The sequence below is a fragment of the Micromys minutus genome, assembly GCF_963924665.1.
Source record: "Micromys minutus genome assembly, chromosome: 8".
Taxonomy (NCBI): domain Eukaryota; kingdom Metazoa; phylum Chordata; class Mammalia; order Rodentia; family Muridae; genus Micromys; species Micromys minutus.
This window is the reverse complement of record NC_137977.1, coordinates 20172305-20191921: the sequence shown is the minus strand read 5'-3', so window position 1 is coordinate 20191921 and position 19617 is coordinate 20172305. Positions and strand designations below refer to the sequence as shown.

General features: G+C 52.1%; 1 protein-coding gene across 3 annotated transcripts in view; it reads right to left on the bottom strand.

Moving 5' to 3' along the window:
• Positions 1-3625: 3625 nt before the first annotated feature.
• The window catches only part of BIN1 (bridging integrator 1), a 54502-nt gene continuing 38510 nt past the window's right edge, over positions 3626-19617 (bottom strand). The window contains exons 7-19 of one of the 3 annotated variants that reach the window (XM_080920264.1): positions 19216-19301; positions 19030-19105; positions 17173-17255; positions 15664-15708; positions 14075-14222; positions 12790-12918; positions 9970-10077; positions 9558-9581; positions 8382-8489; positions 7516-7587; positions 7167-7277; positions 6819-6920; positions 3626-4234 (exon numbers count right to left, since the gene is read on the bottom strand). In XM_080920264.1, the coding sequence (XP_080776390.1) occupies positions 4127-4234; positions 6819-6920; positions 7167-7277; positions 7516-7587; positions 8382-8489; positions 9558-9581; positions 9970-10077; positions 12790-12918; positions 14075-14222; positions 15664-15708; positions 17173-17255; positions 19030-19105; positions 19216-19301 (1200 nt within the window). In that variant the 3' untranslated portion in view covers positions 3626-4126. The remainder of the gene's footprint in view (positions 4235-6818; positions 6921-7166; positions 7278-7515; positions 7588-8381; positions 8490-9557; positions 9582-9969; positions 10078-12789; positions 12919-14074; positions 14223-15663; positions 15709-17172; positions 17256-19029; positions 19106-19215; positions 19302-19617) is intronic. The other 2 variants (XM_080920262.1, XM_080920263.1) reach the window with 2 other exon arrangements.

Sequence of the window (19617 nt, the reverse complement as noted above, 5' to 3'; positions counted from 1 at the left end):
AGGACAGGCAGGGTCTTGGCGAACCCAGAGCATAATATAGGCTAGACTGGCCAGCCAGCTGCCTCAAGGGGCTGTTCATCTCCCGGTTTTCAATTATAGGCAGGCTGCCATGACTACTGGCATTACATGGTTACTGGAGATCTGCAGCCATATCCCAAGTAGTCATTTCTAGAAGGATTTGAATCCAGCGATATAGTTACTCTGGCTGGAATACAGACGTGTGCTCAGCACACACTTTTATCCCAAACAGTGAAGGCCGGGTTAGTTTGTAGAAGGAAGCAGCCATGCTGGAAAGTGATGAATCAGAAAAAGAACTGACAGAATAGGGTATGCCCAGCTGTCATAAAACACATGCACACATGGGGGGTGGACAAGAAGGGGGAGAAAGGAGGGAGGGGATGGGAGGGGGAAGGAGTGGGAGAGAGGAGGCTATTTGAGAGAGAAGCAGTGCAGAGAGAGAGGAGGCATTTTTCCTGGGTTAGTTGTACAGACACAGGTTGCAGACAGAGAACAAGTCAGACAGACACAGGTGAAGACAGAATGAGCCAAAGAATGAGAAGGAGCCAGAAGATTAGAACAGATTGCTAGCTAGTCTGAGGCCAAACAGAGCAATTCAGTCAGAAGCTAAAAGAAGCTAGTTTGACTCAGTCAGCATAGAGAGGAGTTTTGAGCCAGAACAGCTGAGTTGACCGGCCCAGTCAGAGGCCAGAAAGTGCAAGACAGGGTGAGCTTGATTAGCAGTAAGTCTCAAAGATTGAAAACATCCTAGGTCTGGATAATATTGTGTAGAGGCTACAAGCTTCCAGGACTAGGCCTAGGCTAGTAGATGGAGTCATTGAGCTTTGGGGACAATTACTTCAGGCAAATAAAAGTTACTTTTAAAGTCATGTGTACAGTGTTTGCCATGGGACTGTGTTGCTGCCTCATTGGCCGCAGAGATCTAGTAGGTCATGCACAGACACACGAAACTGGGTCACACTGAACACCTGCACTCGGATGGAGGGGTTTAAAGGTTCTCAGCAAGTTAGCTGGAGATTCTAACAGACCTCAGCCATATCCTCTGCTCCATCAGCCAACTGTTCGTGCTGGGTTTCCTCTGGCCCCGCGTGGTCAGAAACTATGTCTACTTGTGGAACAGGAATCCTCAGTGCTGCGTGGGAGATGGTCACACATGAAATCCTTCCTCTCACTGCACGGGTTTCTTAGTTCTAGGATGGTTTGGGGGTCAGCCTCAGCTCACTGGTTTTCTTTGTCTCCTGAGTCTGAATTCCCTTATTCAACATAGTTTGCAGATCCATCCTATTTCCTATGGATCTTGTTATTTTAAATTTTCACAGCTGAATGACATTTCACCGTGCGCATGTATGGAATGCTTCATTCTTCGCTCTTCTGTTGATGGATATCCAAGCTTCCGTTTCCTAACCTCTGGGAAGACCCAACATTAACTGCACATGTGCAGTATAGAAGTGAGCCACGTAGTTGTTAGGTGTTTTTTGTTTGTTTGTTTGTTTGTTTGTTTTGTTTTGTTTTTTGAGAAAGCTCCCCACTGGCACCCATAATGACCTTAGCAGTTCTCATGCCCACCACGGTGACAGTAACGAAGAAGCACTTCCTGCCACACGTCCTCACTAAGCATTTGTTGTCATTTGTTCTCTTGATCCTCACCATCCTAACTCAGGAAATGAGGGGTGAGGGTGGAGGGACGTGTGTCACAGCGCGCATTCAGAGGTCAGGGGACATTCGCAGGAGATGGCTCTTCCAGAGGATCAGACTCAAGTCTTTGAGCCCTGTGGCCTTAACCACTGAGTCATCCGACCCGCAGGCCCAGCGATGGAATATTAAATAAGTTTCCATTTGAGTCTCCATAGTCGATAAGGACATTTAATACTTTTTAAAAAGTGCATTTGGCCATTTGTGTCTCTCTTAGGAATTGTCATTAGCACACACATATCCCCCTTTCTTTCTGTCAGTAACTTGGGCTGTTTTCATGCTTGTTTCTTTCAGTTTTGGCTTTGCAGTTTGGGCACTTGAGTTTTTCCAGCTCTGTGTATATTCCCGGCACCGAGCCCCTATCTGAGGTTTAGCATCAGGTTCCATTTGAAGAGCAGAAACCTTTTTTGCTTTTTAAACTTTGATTTTCATGTGTCTCTGTGTGTGTTATATTTAAAAGTGCGGAGGCTGGAGGCAGCTTGAACTCCCTTATGTGTGCTAGGAACTCGACTCGGATCCTCTGAGAAACTGTAAATGGCTCTCAACCACCAAGCCACCCCTCCAGCCCCGTAGGCAGAAAGGCTTCTGTTTTGATATCTTTATTTCTTGCTTCTGTGAGGATTTCATTATTTTCCCCCTAGCAGTTTCCGCATCCTGGTCTTAAGGTCTTTGGTCCACTTTTCTAGCATGGACTAAGTAGCAAGACTTGCCCCAGCGTGGTGCCTCGATGCCACGGCCTGAGGTCCCAGACGGAATAAAGAGACTGCAAACTCAGTGCCTCAGTTTCCTGACTGTGAATGTAAGGTGACCAGACATTCCTGCTCCTCCTGCCACGCCCTCCCCGCCGTGACAGGCTGGAGCCCCTGGAACTGTGAGCTACAATAAAGCCTTCTTCCTTAAGTGATCTCCATCAGGTAGTTTGTTGCAGAAAAGAAACAAGTAATAGTACTGGCTGCCAGGCTCCGAACCTGCTGATTGACAGGATCCCTGCAATACCCAGCTCCTAGGTACATGGTCACCGTTAGGAATAGTGGGACAGGTCTATAATTTCAGAACTAGAAATGGCGTTCTACAGGTGTGAACAACCTTCTGACATCAGGGCAAGGGAAGTCGCCTATGAAGTTCCCACCTGAGAACCAGGAAGTGAATTACCAAAAAAGCCTGCACAAGAAATCTTAGCACTACTTTAAATAAGCTTCAGGTCACCTTTCTAGCCATCCTGAGGTTTTAGTGGCCCACAGGCTGCAGGCTGGACACTCAGTGTTCCTTTAATGAAGCCAGCTCCATTTGTCACCCAAAGAAGGCTGGCTTTGGAGCCAGCAGCAAAGCAGTCCAGTCACCTGTAGCGAGGCACGGGACTCCATGCTAACCCCAAATCCTGAAGATGCCTAGCTGGCCTTCTCTGGGGGCCAGGGTGTTTCTGTAGTCCTGGGTACTGAACTCCTCCATCTGTTCATGAGACAAACATGAAGTAGCTGTTTCCAGGGGGACCACAGGGAGGAAGGGGAAATCACATAGCTGGTTCACTTCGGGTACACCCTGGCCCTTCCCCAGCGGGGCACAGGTTCCCCATGAGGTCTAAGGGCCCATCATATCCCATCACCCCTTGCGGGTTCCTTCCATCCTTAGTCCTTGTGGCTAGCGTTCACTGAGTGCCATCCATCAGTCCATCTGCCCAACTCAGAGTGCTGACATGTGTTTAAAATGGTGACTTAGGACTGTACCCAGAGAGTGTCCCCCACTTGACCTCTAATTCACCACCAGTGGAAACCCCGAAGAGCTCGCGCCATGAGTCTAGGGGAGGTGCTATCCACGGACACTTTACCTCAAGGACACCGGCAATAAAAAAAGCCTCAGTCGGCCTAGTTCCCACTCACACAACGGAAGCAAAGAAAGACACGCGCTGTTCTGGTGGTTTTGTCAGGTTTTTCTTTTTTCTTTGTTTCGCTGCATTTTGAACACTAGGGCTTATTTTTTATTCAAACAGCACACGGTTGGTCTGCAGAGCGGGACCAGGCTGGGCCAGTGTGCAGGCCCTGCCCAGGGCAGCTGCCAGGAGAGGACCCAAGCCCTGCCAGGTGGCGCAGCCAAGCGTCAGGCAAGTGCGGCGGTGGCTCTGCACCCCCGGCCCGCCCTGAACATGCGGGCATCGGGAACTCAACTAGGGGGGGACACAGCAGCTTCGGGAATACTGGAGAAGTCCACTGAACTGGGTCGGACGGCTCTTTGGAAAACCACCTCAATCTTTGGGGGTACACTTCTTGGCTTAGGTTTCCGCTCCCCAATTTCCCGACACTTTTCAAGAGTTTTCAAAACAAAAAAACAGAAAAGAAAGGAAGAAAAACAAAGAGAAGAAAAGCACACATCTTTTGGGAAAAGGTTCTTCACACACCGGAAGGCTGCAGAGGCTCCTCCGTCACTGCACCCGCTCTGTGAAATTCTCCGGGAAGACGCCGCGGCATTTCTCCAGCTCCTTGTGTTCATTCCAGTCGCTCTCCTTCACCCCCATGAGCCAGCCTTCATCCTGGGGCCAAGAGAACATGGCTAACATGGTGTACCTCACAACAGCCTCCAGTAAACTAGGAGCCAGGCCGACCTCGGAGGAGCTGACCTCGGAGGAGCCAGCCTGCCTGCTACTCGAGATCCTCTATGCCTGGGCATTGCACTGGTCTGAGCCTGAACTGTGTTCTCAGTCCTGGCCCATAATCCTCCGCTGCTTGCAGACGCATCCCTCTTAGAATCCAGACCCTCTGGGTCTAGCAAAAGGCCAGGACCTGCCACGCGCAGCTGCCGCCCGCTCCTCTCGCGGCTCTAACAGGAGCCCAGTCTCTTTTACCTATTCTGGGATGGGGTTCACAATGAAGCCGGGCAGTGACAAATGATTAGCTGTCACACTACTCCACTCTTCTTCCAAACAGTCCTTGGGACTTGAAATACCTGCCTCAGTCAGAAATACAAGCTGAGATAGGGTCTCACAGTCTAGTTTCATGGCAGATGATCCTGGACATTCCCTTGTTCCAACACACCCTCTCCTCTCCGCTTCTGGTCCCCGTGTCTACCCCTTCCCTCCCCCACTCCCTCCACCCCACTCCCCTGCTGAAGCTTCTTTCAGAGCCCACAGCTTTGTCAACTCGAAGAAATCTGGAGGGTCTTCTGACTCCCGTGTGTCTCTCTGGACCTGGGTTTCCCAAATCCCAACAACTTCCAAGAGGACCCCACAACTGCCACCCCAAGTCTTCAGACTTCTAGAAACATCTGGAACATTCCTTAAGTACTAGCAGGTAAGAACATCTAGCCAGATCTGATAGCACAGGCTTGCATTTCCAGCTTTTCTGGAGGATGATTGCAAGTTCGAGGCCAGCCTGGACTGGAGTGAGTTTTAGGTCACCTCCGGACAATTTACTGAGATTCTGACCCCAAATTAAACATTAAAAGAGAGGGCTGGAGGTGTGGCATGGTGGCAGGGCATGCGTGTGGGCCTTGATTCAATACATTATAATTACCCAGCACTGAAAAAGCAAAACAAAGACAAAACAAAAAGAGTGAGGTGACCCCAGTGCTTGCTGCCAAGTCTAAAAACCCGTGTTAGACCCCTGGATCCCATGTGGTGGAAGGACAGAAGGCTCCTGTAATTTGTTCTCTGACCTCCACACGTAGCCCACGTCACACGCACGTGCATTTAGACGGTGACCGCTGCTGTCAGCTACGAAGTTCACGCTTGGGAACTGGTCAACCAAGTTGAAAGATAAAAAGCAAAAGCAAACAAACAAATCCCATACGACTAGAGACCGGGATGTGGCTGAGTTGGCAGGGTGTGAGCCTGGCATGCACCAGGTTCCAACCCCAGCACCCTATGAACCACGGTGGTGCAGTCGGCGAGCCCAGAACCCCAGAGGCCAAGGCAGGAAGATCAGGGTTCCAAGACTATTCGCAGCCACACGGTAAGTTCCAGGCTAGCCCTGCAAACATGAGACCTTGTCTCAAACAAACAACAGAGTCTCATAATGTTTTAAACAAGTTTACTGCTTTATGTTGGGTTTGCATTTATAGCTATCCCAGGACACATGTCAGACATGCCTGCCTGAAGGTCCTGAATCCATTCCACTACAGCCTCCAGCGCTGTCTGACTCTTCCCTTTGACACTAACCCTCGGGGCTTTGCTGTGTAGGCCCTCACACCAGAGTTACAGCGACTGCCCCAAAGCTTGACGATGCCTGGCAACTCCCTGAACCTTTGCAATTTTATTCTAACATTCTCCAGACTCTTCCATACCTCCGAATTCTTACCGATCTCTTCTATATATCCTCTTCCAACCCCTCTGGTACCCATTCACATCCATCCTGTTGGCTGGCGGCCAGAGTTTATACTTCTCACACCTCACCCAGCTAGTAAAGATTCACTCAAGTGGCCAGTAGATTCCTAGGGCTTTAGAAGCAGCAGTAGACAGGGCTGGAGAATTGGCTTGGTTGGCAGTCTCCTTGCCACTTAAGCTTGAGGGTCTGAGTTCCAATCCCAAAACCCGTGAAAAAAAGGCAGATGTAGGGGAACATAATGGAGCCCAGCACTGAAGAGGTAGAGACAGGCTGACTGACCCTATCTTAAAAAGTGTAAGGTAGACGGCACCTAAGGAACAAAAACTAAGGTTGTCTTCTAGCCCCCCCCCACACACACACACGCATGCGCACACACGCACACATTGCAGATGTAGATTTAAGCCTGGGCACTCCCCATAGCTCAACCCAGCCCTACGTAGTGCAAGAGGCCAACCGTACAGAATAGAGCCAGCCCAGAAGGTCAGTGTGAGCCTAGAGCTCTGTCACAGCAGGAACCCTGTAGAAGGAAGGCGGGCCTCGAGGCCAAGAGCATGGCAAAGACAGGAAAGAAACTCAGATGCAAAAGTTGGCAGGGCAGCTGGAAGAGATGCACTACTGTCGGCTAAAAAGAGAGTAGGGACAAGGAGAGGAACGCAACTAAGATTAAAGAAAAGATGGGCCTGTAACTGGCAACCTAGACATGCCCTGCTCCAGCGGGCCTCTGCTGCCCCCTCTTGGCCATGTCCACTATTGCATCCGCAGGCCTGGGACTGACTCATGGCGCCCTAGGCTCACCTGCTCCTCTGGGTTCTGGAAAGGGATCACCAGCACCACGTCGCCAGCTTTGAGTTGCAGCTCGTCCGTGTCAGTGGCTGTGTAATCATGCTGGGCTTGCACCTGTAAACGTTGCCAGAGCATGTCAGGGGTCCATGTCCCCCGTCTAGCCTGTCAAAGACAGGTGTGGCAGGCGGGCGGGGGGGGGGGGGTGGGCGGGGAGTTGTGGTGGGGGATGCTACTCTGTACACTATAGCGTAGAGGCTACGTTCTGAGTGGGCTACAGGGATCCTGGGCTAAGTATATTATCCTGTAAACAAGGGTGACCCCAAGGCACTTGGGACAAAGGGTTAGCTAGCTTATGCTCACCTTGAACATGAATCCCGGGGGCAGGTCCAAGCGTCCAGTCGCAGTGCTGCCCTCTACGGCACCATTCACAGTTGCTGGGAAGGTCTCCACCACCACAGCCGGAAGGGAGCTCTGGGGATGGGGGATGGGTCAGCTGGGTCAATGGCCGCGTGGGAACAGCCACAGGAAAGAGGGCTTGTGTGCCTGTGGTTTGTGCCAAACTACCCTGCCCTGTGTTCTTCCGGGGAGCTGTGCCCGGCACCGGCATGGGTGAGGAACACAGGGAAGCTGCAGACAGGCAGAAGACAGACAGCACCGGGCAGACAGATAACAGGGAAGAAAAAACAGGGCACAGTCCCTGCCATCTTACGGAGGCTGCTTCAGAGGCTGCTGTCTCCCCTGGCTCCTGGGCTCCACCCACCACCTCGGAGGCCTCTGCTGGCTGAAACATAAAACGCCAGCAAGGGATCAGACACAGAGCAGGATGTATCCACAACACACCACAGGAGGGAAGCGTGCAGTGGGAGGGCCACAGGTATTGGCCCGGCTGGCCGTATGGGTCTTACATGATCCTGGCACATCCGGCAGGACGGGCATATGGAGAGAAAACGCTGGCTGACACGGGGAGGAAGATGAGTGTGTAGAGAATGGTCTACACCCTGGTGAATGACATTCCCCTGCCTCACAAGCCCTTTCCTCTAAATACTCCACTTTGTCCTGTTCGCTCTGCCAGCCCCTCACAGCCTAGCTAGAGCCTGCTGGATGGCCTGGACCCACCAAACACGCTTAGGAGACCAGGCAGGATCTCCAATCCTGGATGCTGCCTTCTCCACAGAACACTACAGTAGACCATGACAAAGAATCCACTGAGGGCTAACCTCTACCAACACACAGACTCAGCCACTCCTGAGCACTAGACCCTAGTTAATCAACCTTCCTGCCTCCCACTTCCTCAAATGTAGCAAAGACAAAAGCATCTGGTCGGCAGAGTTATGATGAAGACAAGGAAATGTCTGAGAAATGTCTAGAATAACCTGTTAGGTCATCTAAAATGTCCTCCCCCTCCCCACTCTGCAGGGTTTACCTAGGTAAGATGTGACTGGAGCCACAGTCACCCCTACCATCCCAGGGCCACCAGGCCTTGTCCATACTGTGCATTTCCTCTGGCTCTTTGTCCACAATACACCCCAGAGATGGGAAGAGGCCAGATGGGAACGGGAGGAGGGGAGCACTTACTTGGGCAGGCCCTGGCTCGGCCGTCTGGCTGGGCCAGGACACAGCAAAGCTGCCCTCGGCAGAACTGGGCTCCCCGGAAGGCAGGATGCCAGCTTGACTCTCTGTGGGCTAGTGACAGGCCACCAAGATGGGGGAGGGGTGAGAAGGCCAGGTGGGAAAGGCATATTGGGCAAGGGCAGGAGACAAGAGAGGGTGGTCTTCAGTGCTTAGTTTTAACGGGGGATGTGGCTTGGGGTAGCAGCGTGGTCAGAATTTTACAGGGTCAACTGTCTCCCATTCCTCTTGTCTGCTACTACTACCAGGAGTCAGGCAGGTGTGATGTCACCGCACAGCATACTAAAATGGCCAAAATGTCCCTGCCAGCACACTCCAGCCTTATTCTCTGGTGATTGCAAAAAGATTGTGTGTGCACACCGTGTGTGTGTGTGTGTGTGTGTGTGTGTGTGTGTGTGTGTGCTCACATTTAAGTGTATATGCACCACATGTGTGCAGAGGCCTGCAGAGCCTAGAAGGCATCAGATCCCTTGGAACTGAGACGGCAGGCAATGGTGCACCTCCTGACGTAGGTACTGCGACTGAAACCCTGTCCTCTGCAGAACAGCAAGGACTCTTCATAGCTGAGCCATCTCTCCAGCCCAGTGCCTGGGATTTTTACCTGAGCATCAAACTCAGCTAGCACTTTACAGAGCGAAGCTCTCCTATAGAAAGAGTCCCCAGAGTCCTGGCTGCTGTGGCCAGATTGTGTCCTGGAACCCTGATTCCGTTGTTACCAGTTGTGGACACATTCCAAGTGTGAGTCTCTGAGTCTGAGTCTCTGAGCCCCCACGTTCAGAGATCCCAGGGGTGGGTCCCCCAGAAAAACAGCTCTCTAATACCTCGCTGTAGTCGGAACGCCTTGACCAGATGGCCATTTTAGATGACAAGCTGGCTCCTTGACAAGGTAAACACCAGCAAGACCTGAAATCTAACCAACGTAAGACCCGGTCTTGAGCTATTAAGAAGCCCCATTGCCAAGGTCCTGATAAGAGGATGCAGTCTCCTGCCCCCTGTGTATAGTACACATAAGCAAGTGTGTCGTAGGGAGACTGGGTAGAGGAGTGAGTGGGGCTTCACACAAAGAGAGACAGTCCCCGGGGGTGCAGGCACCAGTGCTGAACAAATATTTATTTGGCTTACCTCCCAGAGGTCCCATGGGATTGACTGAGGGCAGCAGTAACAGGAAAAGGACAAAGTCAGTACGCAGGTTAGAGACAGGGTAGCAAGCACACCAAGGGACCCCCCTCAGACCCCAATCCTGCAGGCTCCAAGCTTGGCTCTAACAGCTTCAGACCCCAGCTCAGAGAGGCCCACAGGGTAACTAACGAGGGGGCAAGATACTGGGATGACCAGAGGTTGTGGGGTGTGCCCTGACAAAGAGCTACCCAACCAGCCCACGGCTGTTCTATGTCCAAAGGAAGTCAAGAGGGCTAAGGACTGGGAAAAGGGCTAGGTCACTGGGCAAAAGGCCTCACCCCCCCCACCCAAAGACTTGAGCACAAGGCTTGGTCCTGAGGCTGATGGGCCCTGGACATTGGTGGGCACAACCAACCTGACCAGAGGGTGTGGGCGCCTTCACAGGGCTTGCCACTGGTGGAAGGGGCTCGAAGTCCAGGTCGAGTAGACTGGCCTGCTCTGAGAAAGGCCCAGGGGCCTCAAACTTGGTGACCGCACAGCAGAGGAATGAAGCAGTTAGTAACAGATTGGGCCTATGCCTTGTGCACACAGAAGACACACACACACACACACACATCCCACAGAGTACTGTCTACAACTACATAAACCAGTACAGGCCTTCACCTATGTATAAATATCTGATCCCAACTAGGACATCCAACTACTGGCTATTTTGGGTTTCGTTGTTGTTTTGGTTTCTGCTTTGCTTTAGTTTTGGTTCAGTTTTTATTTTTGGTTTTGCTTTTTCAGCCAAGATCAGATGACCCTCATCTCTTCTCTGCCCTTTGCCCCTACAAGGTCACCTGACCTTGCCCCTGTATATCGAGAGCAGCACAAGACTGTGGCCTGCTCTAGACATGCCCACCTCAGTCTTCCTACCAAGAGAATCTCATGTCAAGGGCCTGGCACCCAGCCAAGTCACCCTCTGAGACAACTAGACCTGTCATTCAGATCAAGGGAGGAGGAAAGACTTAGCAGCATACACACCCCAAGGTGTTTTCAGTATGGGATCCCAGTGTCAGGGAGCCCTGGGGTACCCACATTGCAGCTACAGACAACACCCACAGCCACCTCCTGATTCCCTTTTAGGGAACCCCCTGCAGCCCAGCAGTACACATGAAGCTAGTATTTCAACAACGATATAAAGCTCCAGTGTACCCCAGACAAGCACATCATGGGAGGTGTCTCTCCTCAACCCTGTGAGGGAGACCCCAAACAAGTCAATAGTATCTGGATAAGTGTTCGAGGCTGAGAGGATGTTGAACAACACCAGTGTGTGAAGACAAGCTGAGGTAAAGAAGTTGCAGCCTTGCTTTGCTTGCGGGCTTTCTCCTCAGAGTTCCGGAAGACTTCATCCCAGTCTAAGCAAGGCGATGGCTCAGGGTGCCTCTCCTGACCTCCCCTTGCTTTCCATGGGAGCCCAGCTCTGAGACCTCCCAAGACTCTCATCAAAAAAGGATGGAAAGTTTGTAAGGTAGCCCTTCAGAGGAGCCTCTACAGTCCTGAGGACACTAAGGGCCAGATGGTGAAGAGCATGAGAGTGTGATCCCTTTCAGCTGAGCCAGATCAAGGGGACCCACTTCCCAGAACAAGTGGCCTCAGGTTGACCTTAGTTTCCTTCTTTCCTTCCAATCCAACCGTGTCTGAAAGCTGGGCTGGAGATGTCACGGCCTCAGGACTTTGAATTGTATCCCAACCATGTGATGCAGGCACCTCTGCCACACAGCCACCAACCTTACCCCTTCCACACTTCTTAGAAGTCACCCAATCCCAGACAACGACACACCCAAAGTGCTATAAGCAGAGGCCCCCAACCAGGGAGCGATCAAGCCTGCCTATGGCAAATGACTCTTTCCCACGAAGGACCAGAAGACTGAAGGGATGCAGACTGCTCACCACATCACTCCGAGCAGCCTGTTGGCACCACAGACATGAGCCCACCTCCCACTCATGCAAGACCAACCCAACCTCTCTCACCCCTAACACACCAGGAGGCTCCCTGACGATGGACACAAAAATCAGCAAGCAAGGCATGCAATGACATGGCGGGAGGAAAATACATGGAGCCTGACACATGGCCATGGAACAAGCTGTAGATCAGGTCCCTCGACAGATAAATGGGGTATGTCCTCTCACGGGAAGCGTTTGAAAAATCAAACAAGGCAGTGTAAGTAAGTAGCTATATCATTTCCCCTCAGCATCCACTGCTCCCATGGTATCCCATCTCTCCCATCTTAAAGACATGCTGGTCACCTGCCCAGGTACCCTCAAGCTACAAGCACGCTCAGGAAAAAAGGGAAGAGACTTTGGTTCCACTAGGTGTCTGTTGAAGTGGCCACCGTTCATCCTTCCAAGTTGTTTCTTCCACACTCCCATCCTCAGACTCTGCGCCCTTCCTCCGGGAACCCAAACTGTACAAACAACTCTTGGAAAGTCCAAGTCTAGAGAGACCTGGAAACGGCCCTGGCTAAGTCCCCTAGAGTCTGGACTTCCATGGAAGGGAAGCCTATATGTCTTACAAGGCTTGAAGCAGGGAACTGATCACCCTCAGCTACTCCAATCTTCACAAGATGTTCTTCCACCACAAAAGGTACGCCCCTCTCTTTCTCCATCTGAGGGTGGACATTTCATGATGCAAACAGCCTCCTGACAGGCTGTCTCTGCATCTTGGTCATTACAGCATCCAACAGGGCTCTGCCTGATTCCAGCACTGCCAGCCACCTGTACCAAGTAGTGAGCCTGACTCTTAGCCCTTCTGGCCCAGTTCTGTTATCTCTAGCTAAAGCAATGTCTCTGTGAATTCTCAGGCCAACGTAACCTGCACAAGGAAATGTCCCATGGCTGCCCAGACACTCCATGTTCTCCACTATAGCATCAATCACTGTGATTGATCAGCACTACCAAGAAACGGGGAAGACCTGTCACAATCATGTCCCCTTATCGAGCCATGTCGCATACTCTGATGGGTGGGAGGTGATGGTGGTTGTGATGATGATGATGATGGTGGTGGTGATGATGGAAGGATGATGGAAAGGGAAGATGGATAAATCAAAGATGGAAGCTCCAGCCTGTCTCTACAGCCAAATTCCTGGATCTTGAGAGAAGCTCAGAGTTTCAGGGTAGAGGATGAAAGGCCATGCATGCTCTGAAAGTGATATTTAGAAAAAAAGGCTGGGCCTCGGTGGACACAGCTGACCTGGGAAGGGGTGGTCACGCTGATCTCAGGGACAAATGCGTCATCAAAAAGGCTGAGAATCTGTTCCTGCTTCATCTCCTTGGATGGGGTGTGTTTGGGAGGCGGAGGGACTGGTGGGCCTTTCCGGAGCTGTGGGCCAGCAAGGGGGAGGCATGGGAGACGGTAGAGTGCACAGGGAGACAGAGACAAAGCCGTGGTTAAGTCAGTCACTCCCGGGCCAGGGCCTCACCCAGGCCACTGGGGAGAACAAATGATCACTGCTCCCCTAAACAGACACCAAGATGATAGGACACCCCGAGGGAGACTCCAAGACAGGCGGTCCAATACCACTGTGCAAAGGAGAGAGTAAAAGTAGATAGAAGCAGAGAAGGTAAACAGAGGCAGAGCAAGACCTATCCTGTCCTGACCCCCTGACATGCTCCCATAGCCCACTGGGAGAAAGTCTTCCCTGCCTACCTAGGAAGGAACTTTGAGTTGAAGGCCAACTCCCCCGCTAATCTCTGCCCTCCCGTGGACCTACCTTCTGCCTCCCTAGGCTGGGACTTCCCAAAAGGAGCCCCAGCTCAGACCGTCTCTAGAGAAGTCGTGAAGAACTCCTTTAATCTTGGTTTCTATCCACTTGCCCCGGGCAGTTACAAAGAGCCCTGGCCTGGGTTCCAACCTCACCAGTGTCAGCCCATTGCTCAGATGTGGGCTCTTACTGCCGCTCTCAGCTTCACTAGCCTCATTTCCCCTGAACAGAAGCTGGACGACCTACTTCTCTCAACCTCACCCAGCCGGCTCCTGAGACCTCTACAGGAACCCAGAGGGCTTGGTGGAACAGGACAGGACAGAGAGGACGGAGGCCATGCGCCTGAGGCGGCCCCCCACCTTTCCTCACTGAGACCATCCTCTTTCTGTTCCTTTGATGAACCTGAGACCACCTGAGAGGGTTCTTCCCTCAGCCCCTGCCACAGAAAGGACTTGAGCTCCAGAGACTGGATCCTCGGGGTCTGAACACCCAGAACACCTATCTAGGGAGAAAAGGTGGCGAGTCAGGGAAACAGGACAGAGAAACGGGGAGACACAGATGGGGACGTCCTGCACTTCTATGGTTGGGGACGTTTACGAATACCATCGTGAAGTGTCACCCGTGCAGCCTGAGCTCAGAGCTGATCCTCTGTGGAGCAGAGGCTCGAGCTCGAAACCCATCCAACCCAGGCAGGAGGTGAGAGAGAGGAGAGGACTGCAGCAAAGAAGGAGTGAGATAGGAAAACCAGGATGCAGAGATAACAGATCTGCCTACCTGAGATGGGGACTTGGGGATGGTGGCCCCGGGGGAGGCCCCACTGGCCGGCTCTGGCTCATGGTTCACTCTGATCTCAGGGGTAGCAGCAGGGGAGCCATCTGGAGGAGGTGAAGGGCTCTTGTTCCCTTTTTCAGGGGCATTGTCACTGTAGAAGAAGAGCAAACAGAGAGTGATGTCACCATGACAGAGAACCAGAAAAGGCATGGAGCCGGCTATGAGCACCTGGTGGGTGCCCACGGAGAGTTACATGGGTGCATGTGTGAACCGCATGGATCCACATGTAGAGCTGTGAGTGCATGGGTGGGCTCCATGGATCTACACGAGGACATGTGTGTACATGTGTGAGGCCCAGGGATCCACATGGGAGGGTATGTGCATGTGAGAGCACAATGGCCCCATGTGTAAACCCGAGTGTGCATGTGTGAGACCCACGGACACACATGTTAAAAAAAATAGTGTGCCGAAGTGTGTGTCCTGTGGATACACATATGAGCATGTGTATGTCCCATAAGTCCATATATGAAACCTAAGTGTGCATGTGAGCCCTTCTGAATCCCTCTATGGAGCCATGTGTGTGGACAGAGTAGAAGTGTGAGGGCCAGGACATGCTCCTGTATGGCTCACAGGGGCTTGCCTTGGAAGTAGGGGTGCACCAGCGAGACCCAATCTCCTCCCCGCCTGGGACTCATAGCACAAGCAAGCCAGACATCCTAGAGGCAGAGTGAGTCTCCTTCATCGGACAGCAGCCTACTCCCTGGCCTCTCCGCAGAGCTCTGTACCACCTGCCCGCCTGTCCCTTCCCAGCTGTGCAGATTTGACCACAACCCAGGAGCCCTCACAACAGATACATTTCCCCTCCCACGGTTCCTGGGCTCAGCGCACACCCTGGAGAAACATCTCCAGGCAAAGCTGCTGTGGGTGGACCTGTAGATTCACTGCAGAGGAGTGACAGTTGAAAGAGTGCCAATCCTGCGCAGCAGGGTCTACTTGGGAACCGGCGGGGTCAGGGATGTACACCGCAGCCGCTGCATACACAGAGGGAGGGGATCCATCGCTGTGTACAAAAGGCAGCGGTCAACAGCCACCATGGCCTACTTAGTTTAAATGAACTGGCATTACCAGCTCAGCTCCTAGGATTGCAATGGACACATTTCAGCCGTTCAAGAGCCACATGAAGCAACCAGCTATGGGATTGACGTGTGAACATCTAGAACATTCTAGAAGGACCGCTAGAACTGGTACCCCATATGCCTGGTCTGGAGCACTCTTGTTTTATGGGGGTATACTTGCCTCCCTAAAGAATGAGCAATGAGCATGGGGAATATGCCTGTGGTCCGCAGCAGCCCAGGGCTGACTCTGGGGTATGCGAAAAAACAAGGCTACTCTAGTCATCAAACCACCTGCCCAGTAACTTCTACCTTCCTAGTATCCCAAGTCCTCCATGCCCTCCTGACACATGTCCCCAAGCAACAGGACACACGGGCAGGTTAGAGGTTAGTGGACCCTTCAACAGGGCACAGTCACAAGGCGCATGCGCAGTCAGGGCGGGGCCCAGATGACGGTAGCACTGCACTCGGAAGTGGTACCTGTTCTTCTTTCTGCGCAGCCGTGAGAACAGTTTAGTTTTCTTTCTGTGGGGATGGTGGGGTGTGGATGCTTCATTTGGAGAAGAAGCCAGGGGAACACGGCCTTCCTCTGCCACCTTCTTCCTTCCTGCTCAGGGGCCTCAAACAATTGGCCACTAGCTGCTCTTAGTCGGCCCTCAGCAGACTCTGACCTTTTCCAGCCAGCCTGCTCTGGACCTTCCTACACTAACCTCAGCCTCCATGTCCTTTACCTGTTCTCAGCCTTCCTCCCTCTGCTCCTCCCCCAGGATCTTCCTCCTACCCCAGCCTTCCCCGATGCTGTCTTTACCTCTAGGTCTTCTAGTTTCCCCTCCCAGGACTACCCTCTGCCCTCAATCCACACCCCCATGTCCTTGTATGTCCTGTTTCCCTACCTACCAACTACAGTTGCTAAAAGACCTTGGAAGGCTACAGGAGGCTAGGGTGGGGCACACGGGCAACCCTAGTGGAGAGTATGGTCAGTGCAGCCTAGGCAACAATATTTCCAACTGGGCAAGGTCTAGAGTGACCACAGACGACCTTTATCTTCTCTTCCCCTCCCTCATGCTCCCCAGAACACCTGCAGGCTCCTCTCTGTCCATTCCACATCTCATTTTCAGAGGAGAGAAGGGAATAAGACTGTCCATTGGAACACTCCAAAGTTCTGGGCAGCAGACAAGTCACCCAAGAAGAAGGGACTTTGCAGAGCAAAGGAATGATGCTTACAGCACTGTCTACATGTGGACAGTGTGCACTCAGGAGAGGGGAGAGGGAGAGAGAGGAAGAGAGAGAGGGGAAGAGGAAGAGAGGGAGGGAAGGGAGGAGGAAAAGGAAGAGAGAGAGAGGAAGAGAAAGAGAGGGAGAAAAGGGAGGAGGAAAAGGAAGAGAGAGAGAGAGGGAGGGGAGGAGGGAAGGAGGGAGGGAGGGAGGGAGGGAGGGAGGGAAGAAGGGAGGGAGGGAGGGAGGGAAGGAGGGAGGGAGGGAGGGAAGGAGGGAGGGAGGGAAGGAGGGAGGGAGGGAGGGAGGGAGGGAGGGAGGGAAGGAGAGAAAGGGGTGCAATCCCAGACTCCAGGCTGTTTCTGTTCCTCCCCCTCATGCTCTCCCTCAGGTAAGAGGATTTCCTGGCAGCTGCCCAGGAAAGGCAGCAAAGGACAAAGTACCAAGACACTGCCACCATTCTTGGATCTTCCCTTGAGGAAGAAGCAGGAAGGCCTGCACGCCAGGAACCACAGCCTTGTGTCAACAATAGAACCTGTGTCCCTCTTGCTCTACAAAGGCTCAGGGATCTGCAGACTCCCGGGCCACATTCCTTTCTTCACAGAACAGGACCACAGAAGCCATTTCCCTGATACCAGGAGGATTTCCACAGGCCCAGGGTCAACCCACGGGGACCAAAAGGGACAAGGAAGGGTCTCCAGAAGAAGCTGCCTCTCTGGTGCTGACCATCAGGTGACAGGGCCCCACTGTCCTCACCCTCCCTGCTTAACCCACCTGGGCTGGGCCTTGACTGTGAAGGTGTTACTGCCATGTTGCTTCTCTAGGCTGACCAGGACATCATTGAGGTTCTGATTGAGCTGCAGGAGGAAGAGAAGCAGGCTTGGCTGAGCACATCATCTGCAGAAATAGCTCCTCACTCCTTCCCCTGCCTCTCCCAGAAGCAACCTCTCTGACTCCACCAATGGAAGATGATACCAGTACAATGAACCCAGAAAACCAAGAAATGGCATAGAGACCAAGGGATGGGAGCTACATTGCTTACAGCTTCTGTCTCTGGGGCCATCTTTCTCTCTTGCTATTTAAAGGAGTATCCTAAATGCCACACAAGAGTTTATTGTTTGGGGGGGGGGGAGTAGAATACTTGTCTAACATATGCAAAGCCTTTGAACCAAAGCCTTCACACGTTAGGCAAGGACTTAACTACTTGGCCAAGTCTCTCTCCAGCTTTTTGTTTGTTTGTTTGAGACAATCTCTCAGCGAACTGCCCTGGCCTCAGACTCACAATTCTCTTACCTTTGTCTTTCTACTTGCTGAATTTCAAGCATAAGACATGCCAATATTTTATTTCTTAAACCTCGTTTTTGAAGATTGCAGGATTTAATGTTAATCCTGGTTATTAAGGTCATTTTGCCAAGAAGCCTCCAAACCTAACTACAACTACCAGGAATTCCTCAAAAACACACCGTAACAGAAGAGGTTGTCCCATTAATACTGTGGGGCTCACACACCGTAACAGAAGAGGTTGTCCCAAGCATACTGTGGGGCTCACACACCGCAACAGAAGAGGTTGTCCCAAGCATACTGTGGGGCTCACACACCGCAACAGAAGAGGTTGTCCCAAGCATACTGTGGGGCTCACACACCGCAACAGAAGAGGTTGTCCCAAGCATACTGTGGGGCTCATTCCTGAAAACATTTCTCTTTTTACTTTGGCCACTAGAAAGTACAGAGACGAATTTTTTTTCTCCTACTCATACCTAAGTCTGCCTTTGGTGCCTTGAACTAATTTTGCATAAAGGTTTCCTTCCCTAAGTGGGGCCCTTTCCTACCTGTTTGGGATGTTTGTTTGTTTGTTTGTTGATTTACATATTTCTTAGTGGGAGAACAACTCTGTAGAGTTGAATCGCCCCCTCCCCTGTTATTCCAGTTCTGGGAACTAAGTCTGAATCCTTAACCAGGCTTCTGTGGCCAGCACCTTTACCCATCGAGACAGTCTTGCCTCAAATCTTTAAGAAGGGAGAGGAAAAACAGGAAGAAAAGAGGGGCCTTAAACGGGAGGGTTATAGTCAGGAAAAGGCCCCAAGCCAGCTCTCCCTCTTCAGCCCCAAAATCTGGAATCATCATTTACTTCATTCCTCTGGGTCCAAGGGACAAAGTCAGAACAGCCACCATATGGAGTGGGGGAGCTGTCACACCAGGTGTCTCCAACCACCATGTTACACAGCCTCCATTCTAATACAACAGAAAAGTGTGAGCTTTTCACGCCTCCTATGCCAGATCTGGGAAGAGAAACATCCCATTTCCCAACCTTAAGAAACACAGGAGACTTTTTTTTTATTACAAAATCCTGGTAACTTGTGTATTATTTTCCTACGGATTGAGGAAAACAGCCATCAGCATTTCTAGCCCCAGAGTTGCCTGAGAGGATGATCGCGGTCTAAGAAGGGGCTGATAACGTCCCCAAAAATGTGGTCCAGGGAAGAAGTACAGGTCTGGGCATGGCATGCTGGGGCTGGACTGGACCACCCACATCTGTTCCAGGTAGAAAAGTTAGCATGGTTACCAGAGTACCCCGACTACCCACCCCTGCCTCTGACTGACCCTCTGCACTGCCGGGTCACCCTGGCCTACCTTACTCATCTCTTTATGGAAGTTTTCCTCCAGACCCGCGATGCTCTGGAACGTGTTGACATAGAAACCTACACGGCTGCCAGAGGGAGAGGAGGTGACATGGTGAGACCACACGTGACTCTATGCTGCGTCCTCAGAGTCACAGAGCCCCAGAGTGGGTAAATGCAGGGCCCCTCCTGACTCCACCTGTTCCACAGGGATGGCAGCTCCTCCTGCAGATCCACATTCATCTCCTCGAATACCTTCTGGGCTTTGATGAGCTCCTCTTCTGCCTGCGATGGAGAGGCCGTGGGGTGTGTTAGAATCTGTGCGGGACTCTGCCCTGGGGAGATGAGCCAGACCTACCCCCATAGCTGGTACCCTCTCCAGCCTAGACGCAGGCCCCAGGGCCTGAGCAGGATAGAGGCTAGACTAGATGTGGATACCCACCCAGAACTTCCCAATGGGAGGGTTGTGCTGCCATTATAGAAAGAGGGTTTGTGGAGAAGGCCAATAAGGGGGCTGGAGACAAGGGCTGGGGAGATAGTTTGGTTGAAAAGGTGCCTTCAGGATAAGCACGGGGACCTGGATTTGATCCCCAGCAACCAC